The sequence below is a fragment of the Schistocerca gregaria genome, chromosome 6 (genome assembly GCF_023897955.1).
Source record: "Schistocerca gregaria isolate iqSchGreg1 chromosome 6, iqSchGreg1.2, whole genome shotgun sequence".
In the NCBI taxonomy this organism is placed as follows: Eukaryota; Metazoa; Arthropoda; class Insecta; order Orthoptera; family Acrididae; genus Schistocerca; species Schistocerca gregaria.
The window spans coordinates 55,429,308-55,453,710 of NC_064925.1; the positions used below are offsets into that span (position 1 = coordinate 55,429,308).

Below are 24,403 nucleotides of genomic sequence, written 5' to 3' on the forward strand. Positions count from 1 at the left end.
GCTTGTGTCTGTGTATGTGCGGATGGATGTGTGTGTGTGTGTGTGTGTGTGTGTGTGTGCGCGCGCGCGTGTGTGCGCGAGTGTACACCTGTCTTTTTTTCCCATAAGGGAAGTCTTTCCGCTCCCGGGATTGGAATGACTCCTTACCCTCTCCCTTAAAACCCACATCCTTTCGTCTTTCCCTCTCCTTCCTGAACAAGCAACCATCGGTTGCGAAAGCTAGTAATTCTGTGTGTGTGTTTGTGTGTTTTGTTCATTGTGCCTGTTTGTCGGTGCTTTCCCTCTTGGTAAGTCTTATAATCTTTGTTTTTAATATATTTTTCCCATGTGGAAGTTTCTTTCTATTTTATATATTTATATATTTTATATATATAAAAAATAGAAAGAAACTTCCACATGGGAAAAATATATTAAGCTCGAAATTCTGTGTGTGTGTTTGTGTGTTTTATTTATTGTGCCTATCTACTGGCGCTTTCCCGCTTGGTAAGTCTTGGAATCTTTGTTTTTAATATATTTTTCCCATGTGGAAGTTTCTTTCTATTTTGTTTACATCATCATTAATTTGAACCCAACAATTACGTTTGTTATTGTCTCTGTTGCATTTCGAAATCTTCTCTATCGTCTTACTTTGTCTTTTTGTTTGTACAAATAGTTTCACTTGGTATTCATCTTCCCTTTTTTCGTAATCTACCATACATTTTATCCTGCCTAATTATATTCAATAATACGTAATTTACTTCCAAACCATAACCTAAAAATTTTTAACGCTTTCAACATAACCGCTGGTATAAAATCCACTGTTCCAAGTTTACAAACATTACGTGTAAACTCATGAATACTATTTTACAGCTTCAGTTCCTTTCACCCATTAAACAACCATCTCAGCTATTTCCAACAACTTTCGTTTTATTTCTATTCCTGTTTTTCCCACATAACCGATCATTTTTTAGCAGCTTCCCACAGGTTTAAACGTTATTATTTCTTCATCAAACAATTGTTAGCCTCATTCTCATAACCTGCCAGTACACAACCAGCCCTTTGAATACATTCACACGCATTTTTTTCGAGATTTTTTTTCAGGAAATTTTTTTCGAGAATTTTTTTTCGTAATTTTCCTGAATTTCCCCACCCTTTAACGTGTTTTGAAGACAACACCACTACCTAACCTTTGCACTCACTGTTGTTCACCAACCTAAGTTCAGCACAGGATCAACATAGCTCATCTCAAACCAACACTTTTTCAACTTTTTTCACACCTTTATCTCTCCCTATATATATTTCCATTTCTACATCTACATAACTACTCTGCAATTCACATTTAAGTGCTTGGCAGAGGGTTCATCGAACCACAATCATACTAACTCTCTACTATTCCACTCCCGAACAGCGAGCGGGAAAAACGAACACCTAAACCTTTCTGTTCGAGCTCTGATTTCTCTTATTTTATTTTGATGATCATTCCTACCTATGTAGGTTGGGCTCAACAAAATATTTTCGCATTCGGAAGAGAAAGTTGGTGACTGAAATTTCGTAAAAAGCTCTCGCCGCGACGAAAAACGTCTATGCTGTAATGACTTCCATCCCAACTCGTGTATCATATCTGCCACACTCTCTCCTCTATAACGCGATAATACAAAACGAGCTGCCCTTCTTTGCACCCTATCGATGTCCTCCGTCAATCCCACCTGGTAAGGATCCCACACCGCGCAGCAATATTCTAACAGAGGACGAACGAGTGTAGTGTAAGCTGTCTCTTTAGTGGACTTGTTGCATCTTCTAAGTGTCCTGCCAATGAAACGCAACCTTTGGCTCGCCTTCCCGACAATATTATCTATGTGGTCCTTCCAACTGAAGTTGTTCGTAATTTTAACACCCAGGTACTTAGTTGAATTGACAGCCTTGAGAATTGTACTATTTATCGAGTAATCGAATTCCAACGGAGTTCTTTTGGAACTCATGTGGATCATCTCACACTTTTCGTTATTTAGCGTCAACTGCCACCTGACACACCATACAGCAATCTTTTCTAAATCGCTTTGCAGCTGATACTGGTCTTCGGATGACCTTACTAGACGGTAAATTACAGCATCATCTGCGAACAGTCTAAGAGAACTGCTCAGATTGTCACCCAGGTCATTTATATAGATCAGGAACAGTAGAGGTCCCAGGACGCTTCCCTGGGGAACACCTGATATCACTTCAGTTTTACTCGATGATTTGCCGTCTATTACTACGAACTGCGACCTTCCTGACAGGAAATCACGAATCCAGTCGCACAACTGAGACGATACCCCATAGCTCCGCAGCTTGATTAGAAGTCGCTTGTGAGGGACGGTGTCAAAAGCTTTCCGGAAATCTAGAAATACGGAATCGACTTGAGATCCCCTGTTGATAGCGGCCATTACTTCGTGCGAATAAAGAGCTAGCTGCGTTGCACAAGAGCGATGTTTTCTGAAGCCATGCTGATTACGTGTCAATAGATCGTTCTCTTCGAGGTGATTCATAATGTTTGAATACAGTATATGCTCCAAAACCCTACTGCAAACCGGCGTCAATGATATAGGTCTGTAGTTAAATGGATTACTCCTACTACCCTTCTTGAACACTGGTGCGACCTGCGCAATTTTCCAATCTGTAGGTACAGATCTATCGGTGAGCGAGCAGTTGTATATGAGTGCTAAGTAGGGAGCTATAGTATCAGCGTAATCTGAAAGGAACCTAATCGGTATACAATCTGGACCTGAAGACTTGCCCGTATCAAGCGATTTGAGTTGCTTCGCAACCCCTAAGGTATCTACTTCTAAGAAACTCATGCTAGCAGATGTTCGTGTTTCAAATTCTGGAATATTCCCTTCGTCTTCCCTGGTGAAGGAATTTCGGAAAACTGCGTTCAATAACTCCGCTTTAGCGGCACAGTCGTCGGTAACAGTACCATCGGCACTGCGCAGCGAAGGTATTGACTGCGTCTTGCCGCTTGTGTACTTTACATACGACCAGAATTTCTTCGGATTTTCTACCAAATTTCGAGACAATGTTTCGTTGTGGAACCTATTAAAGGCATCTCGCATCGAAGTACGTGCCAAGTTTCGCGCGTCTGTAAATTTTAGCCCATCTTCAGGATTTCGCGTTCTTCTGAACTTCGCATGCTTTTTCCGTTGCCTCTGCAACAGCGTTCGGACCTTTTTTGTGTACCACGGGGGATCCGTTCCATCTCTTACCAATTTATGAGGTATGAATATCTCAATTGCTGTTGCTACTATATCTTTGAATTTGAGCCACATCTCGTCTACATTCGCATAGTCAGTTCGGAAGGAATGGAAATTGTCTTTTAGGAAGGCTTCTAGTGGCACTTTATCCGCTTTTTAAATAAAATTATTTTGCGTTTGTTTCTGATGGATTTGGAAGAAATGGTATTGAGCCTAGCTACAATGACCTTGTGATCACTAATCCCTGTATCAGTCATGATGCTCTCTATCAGCTCTGGATTGTTTGTGGCCAAGAGGTCAAGTGTGTTTTCGCAACCATTTACAATTCGCGTGGGTTCGTGGACTAACTGCTCTAAATAATTTTCGGAGAATGCATTTAGGACAATCTCGGAAGACGTTTTGTGCCTACCACCGGTTTTAAACAAGTATTTTTGCCAACATACCGAGGGTAGGTTGAAGTCCCCACCAACTATAACCGTATGAGTGGGGTATTTATTTGTTACGAGACTCAAACTTTCTCTGAACTGTTCCACAACTGTATCATCGGAGTCTGGGGGTCGGTAGAAGGAGCCAATTATTAACTTAATTCGGCTGTTAAGTATAACCTCCACCCACACCAATTCGCACGGAGTATCTACTTCGACTTCACTACAAGATAAACCACTACTGACAGACACCAACACTCCACCACCAATTCTGTCTAATCTATCTTTCCTGAACACCGTCTGAGACTTCGTAAAAATTTCTGCAGAACTTATTTCAGGCTTTTGCCAGCTTTCTGTACCTATAACGATATCAGCTTCTGTGCTTTCTATTAGCGCTTGAAGCTCAGGGACTTTTCCAGCGCAACTACAACAATTTACAACTATAATTCCGACTGTTCCTTGATCCAAGCACGTCCTGTAATTGCCAAGCACCCTTTGACATTGCAGCCCATCCCACACTTTCCCGAGGCCTTCTAACCTAAAAAACCGCCCAGTCCATGCCACACAGCCTCCGCTACCCATGTAGCCGCCAGCTGAGTGTAGTGAACTCCTGACCTATTCAGCGGAACCCGAAACCCCACCACCCTATGGCGCAAGTCAAGGAATCTGCAGCCAATACGGTCGCAAAACCGTCTGAGCCTCTGATTCAGACCCTCCACCCGGCTCTGCACCAAAGGTCCGCAGTCGGTTCTGTCAACGATGCTGCAGATGGTGAGCTCTGCCTTCATCTCGTAAGCAAGACCGGCAGCCTTCACCAAATCAGATAGCCGCTGGAATCCAGAGAGAATTTCCTCAGATCCAAAGCGACACACGTCATTAGTGCCGACATGTGCCACCACCTGCAGCTGGCTGCACCCTGTGCTCTTCATGGCATCCGGAAGGACCCTTTCCACATCAGGAATGACTCCTCCCGGAATGCACACGGAGTGCACACTGGATTTCTTCCCCTCCTTAGCCGCCATATCCCTAAGGGGCCCCATTACGCGCCTAACATTGGAGCTCCCAACTACCAGTAAGCCCACCCTCTGCGATTGCCTGGACCTTGAAGGCTGAGAATGATCCTCTGAAACAGGGCAGGCGGCTGCATCTGGCTCAGCCAGAGACAGTGCCTGAAACCGGTTTGTCAGACGCACCGGGGAGGCTTTCTGATCAGCCTCCGGGGACGCCTTTCGCTTTCACTTTAACCTTATATTACCCTTTCCACCTTCTAATACCATGTCAACCTCACGACATCCCTACAACGACCCCATTAAATTTTATTTACATTCCCTCCGCAAACATGCCTTCACCCTAGCCAGATTACGCTCCCATATTTTATTTACTCAGGCTTGTCTGACATTTGGCATTACTCCCAAAGGCCTCACACTTAAAGTTCCCATCTATGGCTGCAATCCTTCTTTCCATCAGTCCTTATACCAGTTCCAAACTGCACAATCCATAGCCCTCACCCGCCTAATCCTTCACCTATACATCGACTCGGCCAATGAACACACCCGTCAACTCCTATCCCAAATCAAAGTCCTCAATCTTTCCTCTCCCACATCCACACCGGCTGTTCATAGCATCCTCCTACAGGCCAACCTCAAATTAGAACAGCATGCCACCCTCCACCTCAAAAAAAAACTGTCCAATCTCCTGGTTTCTCACCTCCAGAAAGGCAACTCACTCACCCTCCACAACCTTTCCAGCAAACCTCAACCTACTCTTCCTCAAAATCACCCTCTCCAAACCTTCCAGGAATTTCTCACTTCCAGCCTTGCCTCTCAATCTTTCTTGAAAAACCTTAGTCCTACTCCCAACATCACCACAGCCGAAGCCCAGGCTATCCGTGATCTGAAAGCTGACCGATCCATCATCATTCTTCCGGCTGACAAGGGTTCCACGGCCATGGTACTTGATCGTCGGGAGTGTGTGGCTGAGGGACTGCGTCAGCTTTCAGACAATTCTACATACAAAGTTTGCCAAGGTAATCCCATTCCTTATGTCCAGGCGGAGCTCCAAGGAATCCTCATAACCTTAGGCCCCCTACAAAACCTTTCACCTGAGTCCATCAAACTCCTGACCCCACCGACACCTCGCACTCCTACCTTCTACCCACTTCCTAAAATTCACAAACCCAAACATCCTGGCCGCCCCATTGTAGCTGGTTACCAAGCCCCCTCAGAACGTATCTCTGCCTACGTAGATCAACACCTTCAACCCATTACATGCAGTCTCCCATCCTTCATCAAAGACACCAACCACTTTCTCGAATGCCTGGAATCCGTACTCAGTCTGTTACCCCAGGAAACCATCCTTGTAACCATTGATGCCACTTCCCTATACACGAATATCCTGCACGTCCAGGGCCTCGCTGCAATGGAGCACTTCCTTTCACGCCGATCACCTGCCACCCTACCTAAAACCTCTTTCCTCGTCACCTTAGCCAGCTTCATCCTGACCCACAACTTCTTCACGTTTGAAGGCCAGACATACCAACAATTAAAGGGAACAGCCATGGGTACCAGGATGGCCCCGTCGCATGCCAACCTATTTATGGGTCGCTTAGAGGAAGCCTTGGTTACCCAAGCCTGCCAACCCAAAGTTTGGTACAGATTTATTGATGACATCTTCATGATCTGGACTCACAGTGAAGAACAAACTACAGAATTTCCTCTCCAACCTCAACTCCTTTGGTTCCATCCTACTCCAAATCCCATGCCACTTTCCTTGACGCTCCATCTGTCCAATGGCCAGCTTCACACTTCCGTCCACATCAAACCCACCAACAAGCAACAGTACCTCCATTATGACAGCTGCCACCCATTCCATATCAAACGGTCCCTTCCCTAAAGCCTACCAAGCCCCCTCAGAACGTATCTCTGCCTACGTAGATCAACACCTTCAACCCATTACATGCAGTCTCCCATCCTTCATCAAAGACACCAACCACTTTCTCGAATGCCTGGAATCCGTACTCAGTCTGTTACCCCAGGAAACCATCCTTGTAACCATTGATGCCACTTCCCTATACACGAATATCCTGCACGTCCAGGGCCTCGCTGCAATGGAGCACTTCCTTTCACGCCGATCACCTGCCACCCTACCTAAAACCTCTTTCCTCGTCACCTTAGCCAGCTTCATCCTGACCCACAACTTCTTCACGTTTGAAGGCCAGACATACCAACAATTAAAGGGAACAGCCATGGGTACCAGGATGGCCCCGTCGCATGCCAACCTATTTATGGGTCGCTTAGAGGAAGCCTTGGTTACCCAAGCCTGCCAACCCAAAGTTTGGTACAGATTTATTGATGACATCTTCATGATCTGGACTCACAGTGAAGAACAAACTACAGAATTTCCTCTCCAACCTCAACTCCTTTGGTTCCATCCTACTCCAAATCCCATGCCACTTTCCTTGACGCTCCATCTGTCCAATGGCCAGCTTCACACTTCCGTCCACATCAAACCCACCAACAAGCAACAGTACCTCCATTATGACAGCTGCCACCCATTCCATATCAAACGGTCCCTTCCCTAAAGCCTAGGCCTTCGTGGCAAACGAATCTGCTCCAGTCCTGAAACCCTCGACCATTACACCAACAACCTGAAAACAGCTTTCGCATCCCGCAACTACCCTCCCGACCTGGTACAGAAGCAGATAACCAGAGCCACTTCCTCATCCCCTCAAACCCAGAACCTCTCACAGAAGAACCCCAAAAGTGCCCCACTTGTGACAGGGTACTTCCCGGGACTGGATCAGACTCTGAATGTGGCTCTCCAGCAGGGATACGACTTCCTAAAATCCTGCCCCGAAATGAGATCCATCCTTCATGAAATCCTCCCCACTCCTCCAAGAATGTCTTTTTGCCGTCCACCTAACTTTCGTAACCTCTTGGTTCATCCCTATGAAATCCCCAAACCACCTTCCCTATCCTCTGGCTCCTACCCCTTGCAACTGCCCCCGGTGTAAAACCTGTCCTATGCACCCTCCCACCACAACCTACTCCAGTCCTGTAACCCGGAAGGTGTACACGATCATAGGCAGAGCCACGTGTGAAAGCACCCACGTGATTTACCAACTGACCTCCCTACACTGTGACGCTTTCTATGTGGGAATGACCAGCAACAAACTGTCCATTCGCATGAATGGACACAGGCAGACAGTGTTTGTTGGTAATGAGGATCACCCTGTGGCTAAACATGCCTTGGTGCACGGCCAGCACATCTTGGCACAGTGTTACACCGTCCGAGTTATCTGGATACTTCCCACCAACACCAACCTATCCAAACTCCGGAGATGGGAACTTGCCCTTCAATATATCCTCTCTTCTCGTTATCCACCAGGCCTCAATCTCCGCTAATTTCAAGTTGCCGCCACTCATGCCTCACCTGTCATTCAACATCATCTTTACCTCTACACTTCCGCCTCGACTGACATCTCTGCCCAAACTCTTTGGCTTTAAATATGTCTGTGTGTGTGTGTGTGTGTGTGTGTGTGTGTGTGTGTGTGTGTGTGTGTGTGTGTGTGTGCGCGCGCGCGCGCGCGCGAGTATATACCTATCCTTTTTCCCCCCTAAGGTAAGTCTTTCCGCTCCCGGGACTGGAATGACTCCTTACCCTCTCCCTTAAAACCCACATCCTTTCAACTTTCCTTTTCCTTCCCTCTTTCCTGACGAAGCATCCTACTGTTGCGAAAGCTCGAAATTCTGTGTGTGTGTGTTTTATTCATTGTGCATATCTACCTGCACTTTCCCGCTTGGTAAGTCTTGGAATCTTTGTTTTTAATATATTTTTCCCATGTGGAAGTTTATAAGCTGTGAAACTGGTAACACAAGGTGGTGAGATTTTTGGAACACTTTCAGCTTGCTGCAGAACTGTTTGTCTTTGTATTTAGACTTCCTATTCCTGTTGAGGTTCTACAGATTTCATCTTACACCAACTTATCATTGAAATTCCCAATACAATTTTTCACATTCCCATTGCTGATGTTCTCCATAGAGCTTTTCATAAAAGTTGTTCTTCTCTTCATCACTAACTCCAGTTGTTGCACATGCATTCACCATTATATCATCTCTGTATTTGTGTATTATGTTCGAATTCCCATCCACTTTTGAGCACAGGTAGGACATGTATGGAATGGTACGTTGGAGCTGGTAGGCTTGGGCGCAAAGGTCCGGGAGTGGAAAGCCATTGGACATTATCTAATTAACAATCACAGTTATACACAACTTGTTACTAAGCAATATAATCTATGAATCTTGACGGACAGATAGCTTTTGATCACTAACACACTTGAAAATACATAATAACTGTTACGGCACAAATTATTAATGCGCACTCGGTCACTTGAAAATACTAAATGAGTTTATGGTTCTAAATAATTATGAAGCTGCAGTGACAAAATTTCAACACATATTACCACTGGTTCAATTAAAGAAAAAGAAAGAAAGAAGGTTGCTCAAAATCATAGATGGTAGCTCGCTCTTCCAAATTTGATTAGCAACAAGTAAATAGCTCACAGCCACTAACCCCCGCAAACTCAGTTAAATTTGTTATTCAGATACCATGCTGTTGCCAATTTGGAAACAATTAATTCCTACGGGGACTAGCTCATTTAAAAGAACACAGAATAAGTGGCAGTTACTGAAAATGTTGGTTGGTGGCCCCTCTTAAAAATTAAATGAGCAACAAGTAAATAGCTTACTGGCACTAGCCCACCCAAACACAGTTAAAATTGTTTTTCAGATACCAGGCTGCTACCCTTTTCAAGCAATTAAGTGCTTTGAGCACTAGTTCATTTATAAGAACACAGAATATGTAAATTTACTCATATATCAGTTGGTAGCCTGTTCTTGGAAATCTATATTAATAACAAGTACTCGTGGCAATAGTCCACATCAAAACACAGGGAACAGCAAGAGGTGAACCAAGGGTAGGACCACGGATGGCTTCAGGAATACGAGGACATCCTTACTCACAAAAATGATAACTCAGCCCGGACCAACTCAGTAGCCAAAGGCACAATACTTTCTTGTAATCACTCTCTGCCTGGTCATCACAGGGGTCGTGGCAGGTAATTACCAGCATTGGTCCAAACTCACTCGCCAACTTAGATGACAATGAATTGCATCAATAACTTGCGCCACCAGCCAGACACCCTCAAAATCACATTCATTGTAGGTGGGACACCTATTCATCCGGCAGTTAGACGCCCGTCTGGACACCACATTTGTTGCTTGTAACATTCATCTATTCCCACTGACACTGCCTATCTTGCTCACTGACCGTACCCATTTGATTCCTAGCAGACAGACGCTAATCTCTCTGGATGCATGTCAAGGCTCGAGAACCATCGACAGACATGCGTCAATGCTAAGACATGCAATCTTTTTGAAGTTGCACAGAATTACATCCCTCTTTTCACAATCTGCTCACTGACTATAACTCCTCCTCTCACCCTTCCACACCATCACCTGTAGAGCAGTCACATCACCGTGGCAGTTCCAAGTTGATGCAGACTTTGTATAGTCCACATTGCATTTGTTAGACCAGCCCATCTATCATTTTCTCGAGTGGAGTATCATTTAATTCTAAGGCTCGTTTGTTGGTTTTTTGGAGCTATTAATCTTCCATTAGCTTCATCACAAGTGCTATTTTATTTAAGTCCTGTAGTGAGACTGCCTCTCGGCCAGCAAGTTTTGCTTTCAAGTTGTACTTCTTACAGAAGTTAGCTTTGCTACTACTCAGTTTTCACACTGCCTTGTGGTGTGAAACACACTTCATTTGGTTCTTCAGTTGAGGCTTCCTGTTTTGCGTATGCCTTCTGTGTTATTGCCAGGATCGTCCTGGACTGTCAAAGTGTGAAAACACTCTAGCGTAGCAGTGAAGGTGCCTTTTTTAACGTGGTGTTACTTGTGTAGGTGCCTTCTGTAATGTGGTGTCCCTTGGAAGGGACACTGTCTCTACACAAATTCAAAGGGATGTTGAATGTGAAGCCATAAATTACGTGTGTTTACAAAATGACTAATACACTACTGTTAAGCTCATACCCCAAGAAGCAAGTTGAGCAATAATTCTACATGCCTTACAGGGCATCGGTGAAGGCTAACTCGCCTGCCTATGCTGCCTCAAGTTTTAAGGTCTGCAGTGAGTTGTTTTGTAGCAAAATGACTGTTTGAGATGCAGATGTTTGTTTTAATAGGCAGATGTTTTATCAGCAAACAAGCATTGGTCTTCCATTTATGCATCAATCAAATCAATAATGCTTTCTTTACTACGGCAATGGTTCCTTTCTTAGCCAGCATTTATTGCTGATTTATGCCTAGTGAAATTTCATACCACGGGCTACAGGAAAAATGCTTGGGGGTCTCCTGTACATAAGAAGGACAAAATAATGGGGCTGCAAATGTATAGACCAATGTCTTTAACATTGGTTAAAATACTTGAGCATAGCAAAGTTCGGATATCATAAAATTCCTTGAAAATATAATGTAATTGGATAGATTAAAAATCTACTCACCAAGCGACAGCTGGGGAACACACATATAAAAGGTATTACTTATGCAAGCTTTCGGAGGCAGTGGCTCTTTCTTGTGGCAGAAGGGCTGAAGTGGAAGGAAGAGGGGTGGAGGAAAAGGACTGGTGACATTTAGGAAAAGGAGTAGAGTTCGGGAAAGTCATCCAGGATCAGGGTGAGACTTACTGGACGGGATGAGAAGGAAAGACTGGGAACAGCAACACAGGAGATGTGAAAACCTGAGAGTGTAATGGTGGAACATAAGGTAATATGCAAGACAGAGATTACTGCTAAAACACCATGCACCAGTTAAATATTGAAAAGCGAAGTGAATTGTATGTGATGAGAGTTGGGAGGGGGTGGCGAAAAACACACGTCAGAAAATGAGAGAGGTGGAGAACTAAAATGGAGTGAAGAAAGGAATAGTTACTACAAAGAAATGCTGATACTGAAGAAATTAATGTAAACTTAAGGCCAGGTGGGCTGGTGAGGAGGACATGTAGCACCAGCTCCTACCTGTGGCGTTCTGAGAAACTGGTGTCTGGGGAAGAATCCAGATGACGTGTTGTGAAATAGGCACTGAGGAGGTCATGACTGTCATGTTCTAATGCACATGCTGCAACAGGTTATTGCATGTTGCCATTATACGCCCTCTGTCTATGCCCGTTCATTCTAACTGCTGAATTGGTAGTTGTTATGCTGATGTAAAGGGCCAAACAATGTTTACATCACAGCTGGTATATGACATGCCATTTCACAGGAGGCTCTCTGTTTCATAGTAAATGTTTTGCCAGTTACAGTGCTAGTGTAGATGGAGGTAGGAGGATACATGGGGCAAGTTTGCAGCAGTGACAGTCACGGGGGTAGGAGCCATAGGGTAGGGAGATGAGTGCAGAAGGAGCATAGGATCTGACAAGGTTATTGTGGAGATGGGAGGGCGATGAAAACTATTTTAGGTATGGCGGCACAATATCAGACAGAACGGACCTCATTTCAGGACATGATTTTAGGATGTCATGACCTTGTCGAAGTAGCTTATTAATAAATTCAAGACCAGGATAATACTGAGTAACAAGTGGTGTTCTCGTAAGTTGTTTTTTGGAGGTTCAGCAGTGCCAGGATTGGATGTGATGGCCCAGGAAATCTGCTTTTGAACTAGATTGGTGGGATAATTACATCCAAGGAAAGTTGAGATGAGAATAGTGGTGTACTGCTGTAAAGAGTCTGCATCAGAACAAATATGTTTACCTCAAATGCTAAGGCTGTTGGGGAAAGAGTGTTTGACATGTAAAGGATGGCAGCTGTCAAATTGTAAGTACTGTTGATTATTAATAAGTTTAATGTTAGCAGAAGTGTGTAGCTGGCCTTCAGCGAGGGGGAGATTAACATCAGGGATGTTGGTATGAGATTCAGAACAGGACAATACGAAATTTAATTTGGAGAAAGTATTTAGAGATTCCTGGAATTTTATAGCCTCACCATGAATCCATTTGGTAAAGATGTCATCATTGTATCTTAACCAAACCAGGGGCCAAGGCTTATAGATTCCAGGAAAGCCACCTCCAAGTGACCCATGAAAAGATTGATGTAGGAAGAAGCCATCCTTATTCCCATGGCCATATCCTTGATTTGTTTGTTTGTCTGCACCTCGGAGGTTAAGTAGTTGTCAGTAAGTATAAAGAGGGTGAGAGAGAAAGTTAATGCAGATGAGTAAGAGAAACAATCCTGTAATGTTCTAATACAATATTCATGGTGTAGTGCTTGCCACAGTCATGTCAATTAAACATCTAGCATAACATGGCAAAGCAATATGAAATGGAATGGGTATGTAAGGATGATAATATGGAAGGTGAGGCGAACGGTCGACTTTGGTTTAATGGAAGAATTTTGGAAAGTGTAGCTCATTTATTAAGGAGACCATGTATAGAACACCACACCCATTCTTTAGTGGGCTAAAGTTCCCTAATGTGACGTACTTTTTATGCTTGGTTTATTGCTTTATATTTGACGGAACAATTCCTCACTTACTTGAAAATAGCATTCGAAACACAAAAGGAAATAACTGTAATGTTAATTGTAGTAAACCATATTTTATAAGTGAGCACTGTCAACTTAACATGAGAAAATTTATTATTGACCAATTTAGGTTAATAGATATTTGAAGCGAGTGAACATTATAACATTTAAACACTTTATATCTGTATTCTGTTTGGATTTTATTGTCAGTTGTCACTTTTTTCTAATATCACATTTGAGGAGTTTCGTTTAATATTTTCACTTGCATAGCACTTTTTTCACGTGCTTCCCATAACTGAACTGTTTTTTGGATTTCTGGCAAATTGTTCGTGGGTCCATAACTTACACATTGGGTACTGTACTCGGACATCATTGACACATTTTTATCCTAGCTTCTGACACTAGATACATTCAGTATCTCCTCACATGAACTTTCACTGTATGATTAGGTAAAACTTCCGGACTGAGAGGCTGTGGTTCATCTGTAAAACTTCTTTTCCTGACATTTCGCTGTCAGTTGCAGGCAGCATCTTCCGAGGTGAGTCAACGACTGGCTGCCAGGCCATGGAGGTCATATTTATATAGAGTGCATAGAGGGCACCACCATACGTAATGTGGGACCGACTGTACGTCTATCTCTCACTATTATCATTATTCTCGATTGAAGGTAATCTATTATCACATCGTTGGTACAAAGTCGACCGCCATATCTTATCTAACTTTAAGCCTTCCTCTTTTCTTTTAAAATTATTACATGGGTACATAATAATGCAATGTCCTGGCTAGCACGCTCGTCACACTAAATTTCATTTCATGATCACAGTCTTTAAAAACATGTTCTGCTACAGCTGATTTGTCGGTATGTCCCAGTCGACAGTTCCTTTTGTGTTCGGTTTTCATTGTTCCAATGTAAACCTTCCCACAGCTAAACGGAATTTTATACACCCCAGGAGGTGCTAAGGGGTGTCAAGCATCATTCACGCATCGTAAACACACTCTAATCTCCTTGGAGGGCCTCAAGATTGTTTCAACTTGAAACTTGAATACGGTCTGTAATTTTGCGAATAAATGGAGGAAAAACTTTTCCAGCTGACAGTTGCCATTGCTGAATGTTGCCAGACACTTTTCTTGTGCGATGGAGTGCTTGATCCATTTTTCTTAAAAAAAAGCTGTTCGCAGAGGATTTAGTTCATCTGGCAAATAAACTGGATCACAGATCTTTATTAGCTGTGCCCACAGATGTTTTAACGACACCTCTCTTTTACCTGCGATGATGGTTCAAATCCTTTTGGAGATAATGGCCAGTGTTATTTTTTTATACACTTCATGCCCTGGACTAACATATGCCCGTCTAATTACTGATTCATCCAAAAAATTAAGTTGTCCATTACTCTCTTTCTCCATAGTAAATTGTATCTTTGAATTAATAGTATTTAGGTGCACCAAGAAACCATACAATTCCTCTTCACCGTGATTCCATACCACAAAAATGTCATCCACATACCGATAGCACTTCAAAGTGCTTTTACTGAAAGACTGTAGTGCCTGCCATTCAAAAACTTCCATGAATAGATTAGCAACAGCTGGACTCAGGGGCTGCCCATGGCCACTCCTTCGGTTTATTTGTAAAACTTATTATTGTACTCGAAATAAGTCGTGGATAGGCAATGGTGAAACGGAGCTACTGTATCAGTGGTAAATATATTAGTTACACTATGTGATCAAAAGTATCCCTACAACACCAAAAACATATGTTTTTCATATTAGGTGCATTATGCTGTCACCTACTGCCAGGTACTTCATATCAGTGACCTCCAGAGATCATGAGAGACCAGAATGGGTCAATCTGCAGAACTCACGGACTTCAAACATGGTCAGGTGATTGGGTGTCACTTGTGTCATACATCTGTATGTGAGATTTCCATTGCTTCCGATGTGATAGTGAAGTGGAAATGTGAAGGGACATGTACAGCACAAAAGCATACAGACCGACCTCATCTGTTGACTGACAGAGACTACCAACAGTTGAAGAGGGTCGTAATGTGTAATAGGTAGACATGTATCCAGACCATCACATAGGAATTCCAAACAGCATCAGGATCCACTGCAAGTACCATGACAGTTAGGCGGGAGGTGAGAAAACTTGGATTTCATTTTCGAGCGGCTGCTCATAAGCCACACATTATGCCAATAAATGCCAGACGATGCCTTGTTTGGTGTAAGGAGCGTAAACATTGGACGATTGAACAGTGGAAAAATGTTATGTGGAGTGACGAATGATGATACACAATGTGGCGATCCGGTGGCAGGTTGTGGGTATGGCGAATACCCGATGAATGTCATCTGCCCACGTATGTATTGCCAACAGTAAAATTCTGAGGCGGTCGTGTTATAGCGTGGTCGTGTTTTTTATTCAGGGGGCTTGTACCCCTTGTTGTTTTGTCACAACCACAGATCAGGCCTTCATTGATGTTTGAAGTACCTTATTGCTTTCCCCTGTTAAAGAGCAATTTGTGGATAGTGATTGCATCTTTCAACACGATCAAGCAGCTGTTCATAATGCACGGCCTGTGACAGAGTGGTTACACAGCAATAACCTTCCTGTAATGGACTGGCCTGCACAGAGTCCTGACCTGAATTCTATAAACAGTTTTGGAACGCTGATACCTCTCCTCAGTGCAACACCCCGTGAAGAATGGGCTGCCATTCCCCAAGGAACCTTGCAGCACTTGATTGAACATATGCCTGCAAAAGTGGAAGCTGTCATCAAAGTTAAGGGTGGGCCAACAGCATACTGAATTCGAGCATTACCGATGGAGAGCGTCATGAACTTGAAAGTCATTTTCAGCCAGGTGTCCGGAGACTTATGATCACATAGTGTAAGTGTGAATGAGGTTTAACAACAGGGATACCACATCAAAACTGATGAGGATTTCACCTGGGCTGACAGTAATCTCCATCAATTTTTTGGTAAAGTGCATAGAATTTTTAAGTGATGATCAGTTTTACCAATAAGCAGTAGAAGCAAGGAGGTGCGATGTCTAGCCAACTCTTGAGTGGGCAATCCAATAGCACTCACTGTTGGTCTCAATGGGACATTAGGCTTATGTATCTTTGATAGCCCATATAATCTAGGAAGGTAAGCTTCTGTTTTGCATAGATATTTTTTATCCTCTGTAGGAATGGAAGTCTCTTTTATTAATAGATTGGTAGCTCCTAACACTTTTGTTATAGGATCCTTTTGAAGCTTTATATAAGTGTTAGAATCCAAAAGGTCACTGATCTTCCTATGGTAGTCCTCACTCTTCATCACCACAGTAGCATTACCCTTATCAGCAGTAAGTACAATAATATTCCTGTCCGCATTAATCTCCCGTAATGCCTTCCTTTCTCCTTTAGACAAATTACTGCTAGGTGGCTTAGCTTTACGTAGTATCCTAGCTGTTTCCATCCTGATTTCATCAGCAGAATGTGGGGATAACTGACGAATCCTCGACTTTATATTAGCTGAAATATCCTCTGTGGAAACCTTTCATGGAGTACTTGCAAAATTTCCTCGTTTCAAAAAAACAGAAATTTTTTCCTTAGATAATTCCCTTCCTGACAAATTAATAACCACACAGGAATCACCTGTAAATGGGGTTTCTTGTCTACCCTTCTGTAAATCCTCGAACTTCTTCTTCTGCCTATTAGAAGACACTTGTGCACTCAGTTCCATAGATCTAAATGTTAGCCTGTCCACCTTATTCCAATCCCAAAACTGCATTTCGTTGCTAATAAATAAATGAATGGAGATTTAACAGTTGTCTACTAATTACCGCCAGTCCTCGCCATGTTTTATGAATCCATTCCCATAGCATCACCACTTCCATGTGTGAGTAGATACGGTTAGATTGTGTCAAGTGAAACAGCCTTCTCACCTTCAAAATCTTTGGAATTGTCCCAGTATCACAACAATGTAGCAAAAAAGTGAGCCTACAAAGTTGTTGAGCTTTCTTCTTATGTAGACCCTCCAGTCGTCATACCATAATCGACATATCCTCCCTGTAGTGGCGTCTAATCATAACGTGTAGGCTTTCATGGCCGGCGCTTCATAAGTTAAAATTTACAGGCTCAGAGGCCGTGGTTGATCTGTAAAACTACTTCTTCCTGATTTTCCATGCCGACTGCAGGCGACATCTTCGGAGGTGAGTCAACGACTGGCTGCTGTGGAGGTGCTGTTTATGTAGAGGGCACCACCATATGTCACGTGGGGCCTATGGTAATTCTATTTTGAACTAACGTCGTTATTCTCAATTGAAGATAGTCGATTGTCACATCGTTGGTGCAAAGTTGACTGCCATATCTTATACAACTGAATCTCTATAGCTTTTCTATACATCCGTGCATAATAATTAGATGTCCCTGCTAGCACACCTGTCTCACTAAATTTTATTTCATGGTCACCGTCTTTTAAAAACATGTTCCGCCACAGCTGATTTGTTGGTATGTCCCAGTCAACAGTTCCCTTTGTGTCTGGTTAAGCAGGCATTGACATTTCTTTTTGTGTTCCAGTATAAACCTTCCCACAGCTACTTGGAATTTTATACACCTTAGGAGTTGGTAAGGGGTGTTGAGCGTCTTTCACTGATCTTAAACACTCACTAATCTTCTTGGTGGATCTAGAAATTGTTTCAACTTGAAACTCGGCAAGAACTTCCCCAATATGGTCCGTAATATTGCAGTTGTTGTTGCTCATTGTTCTCAAGACACTTTTCTTCTGGGATGGAGAGCTCGATCTATCTTATTGTCAGCGTATCCATTTTTCTTAAAAGCCGTTCGCAAATGACTTCGTTCATGTTGCAAATAAACTGGCATGCAGATCTTATTAGCTCTGTCCACCAATGTTGTAATGACACCTCTCTTCTGCCTGGGATGATGGTTCGAATCCTTATGGAGGTAACGGTCAGTGTGTGTATCTTTGATTGTACAGTGGTTAGTCTTGTCTCATCACAGTTGTAACAAAAGTGTATACACAACAGGACAACAAGGAAATCCAGGAAAAACCCAAGATTTTTTTTATCCAGGAAAGACCCAGGAATTTTTATTTTATTTTTTTAAATTCCTGAAACTTTTCATTGTTTTAGTTTTCAGTTAAATTTTTGCAATTTGCACTGGTACGAACCAATTCACTAACAAACAATTTTACTTTAACTTACTATTGCAGAATAATACTGCAAAGGTAAAACATAGATGAGAGAATAACACCGAAATAAAACCTAAATTGCAAAGAAAATGCACTATTTATAACAATAAAACACAGTGCAAACACAAGCGTGTGCGAGCAGAAAATTTATCACAAGACTTAGGATGAAAACTGTGCAATACTTCGTAACAACAAACTGCTTTCGACGAGTGTGACACTACGACTGTTTATACTTGTAACAGGTCATGGGAAAATATTGTGAATATTAGTTTGAGAAGTGTTACTTTCAAAGTAAATTTCCTGTTATGCAAGAGGAATTATGTCACGTGTGAGACTGTGTGATGAAATCGCTTAAATGATGGAGTGTGTAACTCTCATTCAAAACTTAACAGGTTGTGGACTTACTACTTAGAAAAATTTCAGGTCCTGATGACCAGCCATTATTTAAAATTTCACTGGCACATTTGTGTTTGATATATTGTAAAGGTCAACACATGCTAAAAAGATTAGTTTTTTTATATTTATTGTAGTCCTTCTATAGATTACATATTATGGAGTAATGATGGCAAGAAGTATCATTATCCATAAAGAAAGGGTGAGGTGAGTTCTTGAGCAGTTTCACACATTAATTGGCTTTTCGATGGAAAAGTCAAAGTGCTCGATAGAATATGTATTCAGCAGGTAACCCATGAGGTGTTCTGGGCACAGCAGCCTAATTTATAATCATGCTTGTTAGAATTATCCATCTGCTGCAATTTAACCTCTGATCATAGGCTCCTGCCTTACATACTGGAAGGGGTCTAGGGAGGGGAGGGGAGGGGCAAATAACAGCAACAAAATTTTTGATGATCAGTATTATACATGTAAGATTAGCTTTTCTTGTAGTTATACTGTATGTATATTACATTAAAATATTAACTTTTTCTATTTGTGTGTTTGCATTACTTAACAGTGATGTTGTTATTGGCTGATTACATCATGTTCGTATGATCTGAATATCTGCTGTCGTTGGCTGGTGAGATCGCATGACATGAGCTATGATTGTAGGACAGAAGTGCATTGCAATCCAGATTTTGCTACCTCAGGAGCTACTGTCCTGTATTTGGTGGAATTTGTATTTATACATTCGTAATGTTGAAATATGCAGTGTACATTTTGATGTGTATTAAAGATCTTTCCAAAATGCATTGCCTTTTGCTGGGTTTTATTTCGAAAAGTGCAGGGAACTTCTACACCGATGTATGAGACTTTTATCATGCAAAAAATTGATAGTTTTACAGCTCAGTGGTAAAGTATATTGCACATAATGTGGAAAAAATGTACTTTCACCTAGGGTACAGTGTATTTTCACCTGGAAAAAGGATATTTTTTAACCATGAAATCTGTCCCCCCCCCCCCCCTCCCCCTCTTTACACACATTACACACACTGGCTACTTCCTGTAAGGTTTTCAGGAAGATGGTATATCAGATAATTGAGATAGACTTTCTTTGTTGAATTTGCGCATTCTGGTCAATGATGTTGATTCAGGTGTTCTTGAAGAAATTAAGAGGTTGCTCTTTAGAAATTTCTTGAACCATTTTCTTCTGGCAAGCCAGTTTTCTCTGTTGAAGGGGTTTGGTGTGTCGTTGGCCTGAGCAAGCTGAGAAAGCACTTCTAAGTACATCCTCACTAGACAGGCCAAGAAATCTCTTCTCTGTCTCCATGCAGTGGGCCACAAGGTCCTTTTCCATATTGACTGATAAAGTGGGCTTTCTGCCTAATGGTATTCTAACAGTGTCGTCAGTATTTAAACTTCCATCAATATTTAAATTTCAATCAGCATTTTAATAAAGCAGAAAAGAATCCCTCATGGTACACTTTACTTATTTTGAGCTTTAAGAAAACACGTTTCTTTGAACTGCATTGCTTCTATTGCTGCTTTCATGTTTGTGGCATCCCATGTGCGTGTCATAAATTTTCCAAGCATCTAAAACACAAACAACGGCAAAAGATTTTGTTAGAACACGTCTACACTAAAATAACCCAGATTTGAAAAGATTTGATCTGAAGCAGAAAAAATAATTTAAAAAAATAAAACCAGTAATTTACTGAGAGTAACCCTCTACTTCCAATTTATGCATTCTAATCATAAATATGGTGAACATAGTTCTGGTTAAAATGGTGAAATTAAATTATGTTAGTTTCTATATGCAAAAATATAAAGACAGTCATTACCGCGTAAAGATCTTCATAATCTAAGGCAATGTCTTGACTGACTGTCTGACTGGCTCATCATCACCCAGCTCAAATTGCTAAGGATAGAAACTTGAAATTTGGAGAAGGTGTGAATCTTTTTCTGTAGACATCGTTTAAGAAGTGATTTTTCGAAATTCGGACCCTAAGAAATAGGGGACAACGGATTTTTTTAAAGTCTCACTATTAAGGCAATTTTGAAGCTAGACCTATGAAAATTGGTATTTGATTTCTTAATCAGAAACAAAGAAATAACTCTATGGGGGTGAAATTGTTAAAGAACTAAAGTATTTTTTAAAGCTGCAGCTCCGTTACAAACATAAAAATGTGTGTTTCAGCATTTGAGGAAACTGAACTCCTAAGGGCATAAAATAGGGGATGTGATTTTTTATAAAAATATTTCATTATTACAGAATTTCAAAGCTAAATCTATAGAAATTTAAAATTTGGCTTCTCAGTTAGAAAAAAAAAAACAACTGTGTTTCACTGTTTTTGGAAGTGCAATGTCTTTGGGGGTGAAATGGGGCATGATAGTTTTTATGGAAATATTTCATTGTGTAAGCATTTTTGAAGCTAAATATATGAAAATTTGCATTTGGCTTCTCTGTTGGAATTAAAACATACACGTCACTGTGTTTGGAAACTCAACCCCTAATGAGGTAAGATACGGGGTGAAAGGTTTTATGAAAATATTTCATTGTGAAAGCATTTTGAAAACTGGTGTTTGGCTTTCAAAGATGAAGAAATGTGTGTTTTGTTTTTCACTGTTTTTGGAAATTGAGGTGCTGGAGTCTGACTGGTTCAATGACTCATCACCACCTAGCCCAAACCACTAAGGATGGAAACTTGAAGTTTGGAGAGGGTGTGGATCTTATACTGTAGGCATCATTTAAGAAAGATTTGTCTGAAATTCCACTCCTAAGGGGGTGAAATAGAGGCTGTAAGGCTTTTTGAAAGCATCTCGTTGTTAAGGGAATTTTGAAGCTCAAACTGCGGAAACTGGTATTCGGTTTCTCAGTAAGAAAATAAAAATTTCAGCACTTTTGGGAGTTCAACCACAAAGGGAGTTGAAAGTTGTTTTTTTTTTTTTTTTTTTTTTTTTGAAGAATAATTACTGAAGAACGACTAAAGGTATTTTTAAGGCCATGTCTATGACAATTGGTAGTTGACTTCTTGGTTAGGAAAAAAAAATGTTTCAGTGTTTTTGGAAATTCAGTCCTTGAGGAAGTGCAATAGGGAATACAAATTTTTAAGAAAATATTCTGTTAAATTAAAAAAAATTTAAGGCTAAATTTATGAAGAATGGTATTTCACTTCTCGGGTAGATGTAAAGAAATATTTGTTAGGGGATGAAAGCAGCTATGGAAATATCTCCACAAGAACACAAAAGGCATGATTAACAAAAACTCTGCACTCCAGCTACCAGAATCGCTTTTTGGTCAGAAGTACATTCGGAAAAGACCATGCTTATATGGCCTTAATTAGTGTGAAAAGATTAGAAGGTGTTGCAATTTGCGAAGAACACAAAAATTCAATTAAATAAAAATAAAAAATATCTCTGCAGGCCATACAGTCTACCATACTAACTGTATTCGACACTGAGATCAACACGGTATTCCACATTAGGAAGATTTTCGCCATTGTGTTTTAACCATGCTCCATGCAAACTGATTTTAGCAGTGTTTTAGCAAACTATGCAGGGCAAGCGTACAATGATTCTTTTATCACACCCTATTATACGGTGCTTTCCCGATTATTTGTGTGTGGGTTGTCCTATTTGCGGATTAGAAATGCATAAAAAAAGGAAGAAAAGATGTGCAGTATTTTGTTCAAGCAAACAGCAATAAATGGCCCACTGTGTGACAGTAAAAGTCACTACTATTATTTATCAAGTGCTGCTTGACAACAGAGTACCATTTACATTGTTATTGGCAAACCAGTTCCATGTAAATCAAAAACAAACTCAGTTTTATGATGTTAATAGGTGTTTTAAGTGTCAATGAAGCAAGTTGAAAGAAATTTGTAAAAGAGATGATGGAGAACCTCCCCCCATGAACCATGGACCTTGTCGTTGGTGGGGAGGCTTGCGTGTCTCAGCGATACAGATAGTCGTACCGTAGGTACAACCACAACGGAGGGGTATCTGTTGAGAGGCCAGACAAACATGTGGTTCCTGAAGAGGGGCAGCAACCTTTTCAGTAGTTGCAAGGGCAACAGTCTGGATGATTGACTGATCTGGCCTTGTAACATTAACCAAAATAGCCTTGCTGTTCTAGTTCTGCGAACGGCTGAAAGCAAGGGGAAACTACTGCCATACTTTTTCCTGAGGGCATGCAGCTTTACTGTATGATTTTATGATGATGGCGTCCTCTTGGGTAAAATAGTCCCCCATTCGGATCTCCGGGTGGGGACTACTCAGGAGGACATTGTTATCAGGAGTAAGAAAACTGGCGCTCTACGGATCGGAGCGTGGAATGTCAGATCCCTTAATCGGGCAGGTAGGTTAGAAAATTTAAAAAGGGAAATGGATAGGTTAAAGTCATAGTGAGAATTAGTGAAGTTCAGTGGCAGGAGGAAGAAGACATTTGGTCAGGTGAATACAGGGTTATAAATACAAAATCAAATAGGGGTAGTGCAGGAGCAAGTTTAATAATGAATAGGAAAATAGGAATGTGGGTAAGCTACTACAAACAGCATAGTGAACACATTATTGTGGCCAAGATAGATACGAAGCCCACACCTACTCCATTAATACAAGTTTATATGCCAACTAGCTCTGCAGATGATGAAGAAATTGAAGAAATGTATGATGAAATAAAAGAAATTATTCAGATAGTGAAGGGAGACGAAAATTTAATAGTCATGGGTGACTGGAATTCGAGTGTAGGAAAAGGGAGAGAAGGAAATGTAGTAGGTGAATATGGATTGCGGCTAAGAAATGAAAGAGGAAGCCGCCTGGTAGAATTTTGCACAGAGCACAACTTAATCATAGCTAACACTTGGTTTCAGAATCATGAAAGGAGGTTGTATACATGGGAGAACCCTGGAGATACTAAAAGGTGTCAGATAGATTATATAATGGTAAGACAGAGATTTAGGAACCAGGTTTTAAATTGTAAGACATTTCCAGGGGCAGATGTGGACTCTGACCACAATCTATTGGTTATGGACTGTAGATTCAAACTGAAGAAACTGCAAAAAGGTGGGAATTTAAGGAGATGGGACCTGGATAAACTGAAAGAACCAGAGGTTGTACAGAGTTTCAGGGATAGCATAAGGGAACAATTGACAGGAATGGGGGAAAGAAATACAGTAGAAGAAGAATGGGTAGCTTTGAGGGATGAAGTAGTGAAGGCACCAGAGGATCAAGTAGGTAAAAAGACGAGGGCTAGTAGAAATCCTTGGGTAACAGAAGAAATATTGAATTAAATTGATGAAAGGAGAAAATATAAAAATGCAGTAAATGAAGCAGGCAAGAAGGAATACAAACGTCTCATAAATGAGTTCGACAGGAAGTGCAAAATGGCTAAGCAGGGATGGCTAGAGGAGAAATGTAAGGATGTAGAGGCTTATCTCACTAGGGGTAAGCTAGATACTGCCTATAGGAAAATTAAAGAGACCTTTGGAGAAAAGAGAACCACATGAATGAATATCAAGAGCTCAGATGGAAGCCCAGTTCTAGGCAAGGAAGGGAAGGCAGAAAGGTGGAAGGAGTATATAGAGGGTCTATACAAGGGCGATGCTCTTGGGGACAATATTATGGAAATGGAAGAGGATGT

The 24,403-nt window shown here is 41.5% G+C and overlaps 1 protein-coding gene across 3 annotated transcripts in view; it reads left to right on the forward strand.

Moving 5' to 3' along the window:
• Window positions 1-24,403, forward strand: part of LOC126278253 (protein mothers against dpp-like) — a 128,654-nt gene that overhangs the window by 98,916 nt on the left and 5,335 nt on the right. Inside the window, exon 9 of one of the 3 annotated variants that reach the window (XM_049978250.1) lies at window positions 19,343-19,577. The exons of the other annotated variants lie outside the window; for them this stretch is intronic. Within the exon in view, the coding sequence (XP_049834207.1) occupies window positions 19,343-19,361 (19 nt within the window). The 3' untranslated portion in view covers window positions 19,362-19,577. Of the gene's footprint in view, window positions 1-19,342; window positions 19,578-24,403 lie in introns of those variants that run through there. 3 annotated transcript variants of the gene reach the window in all.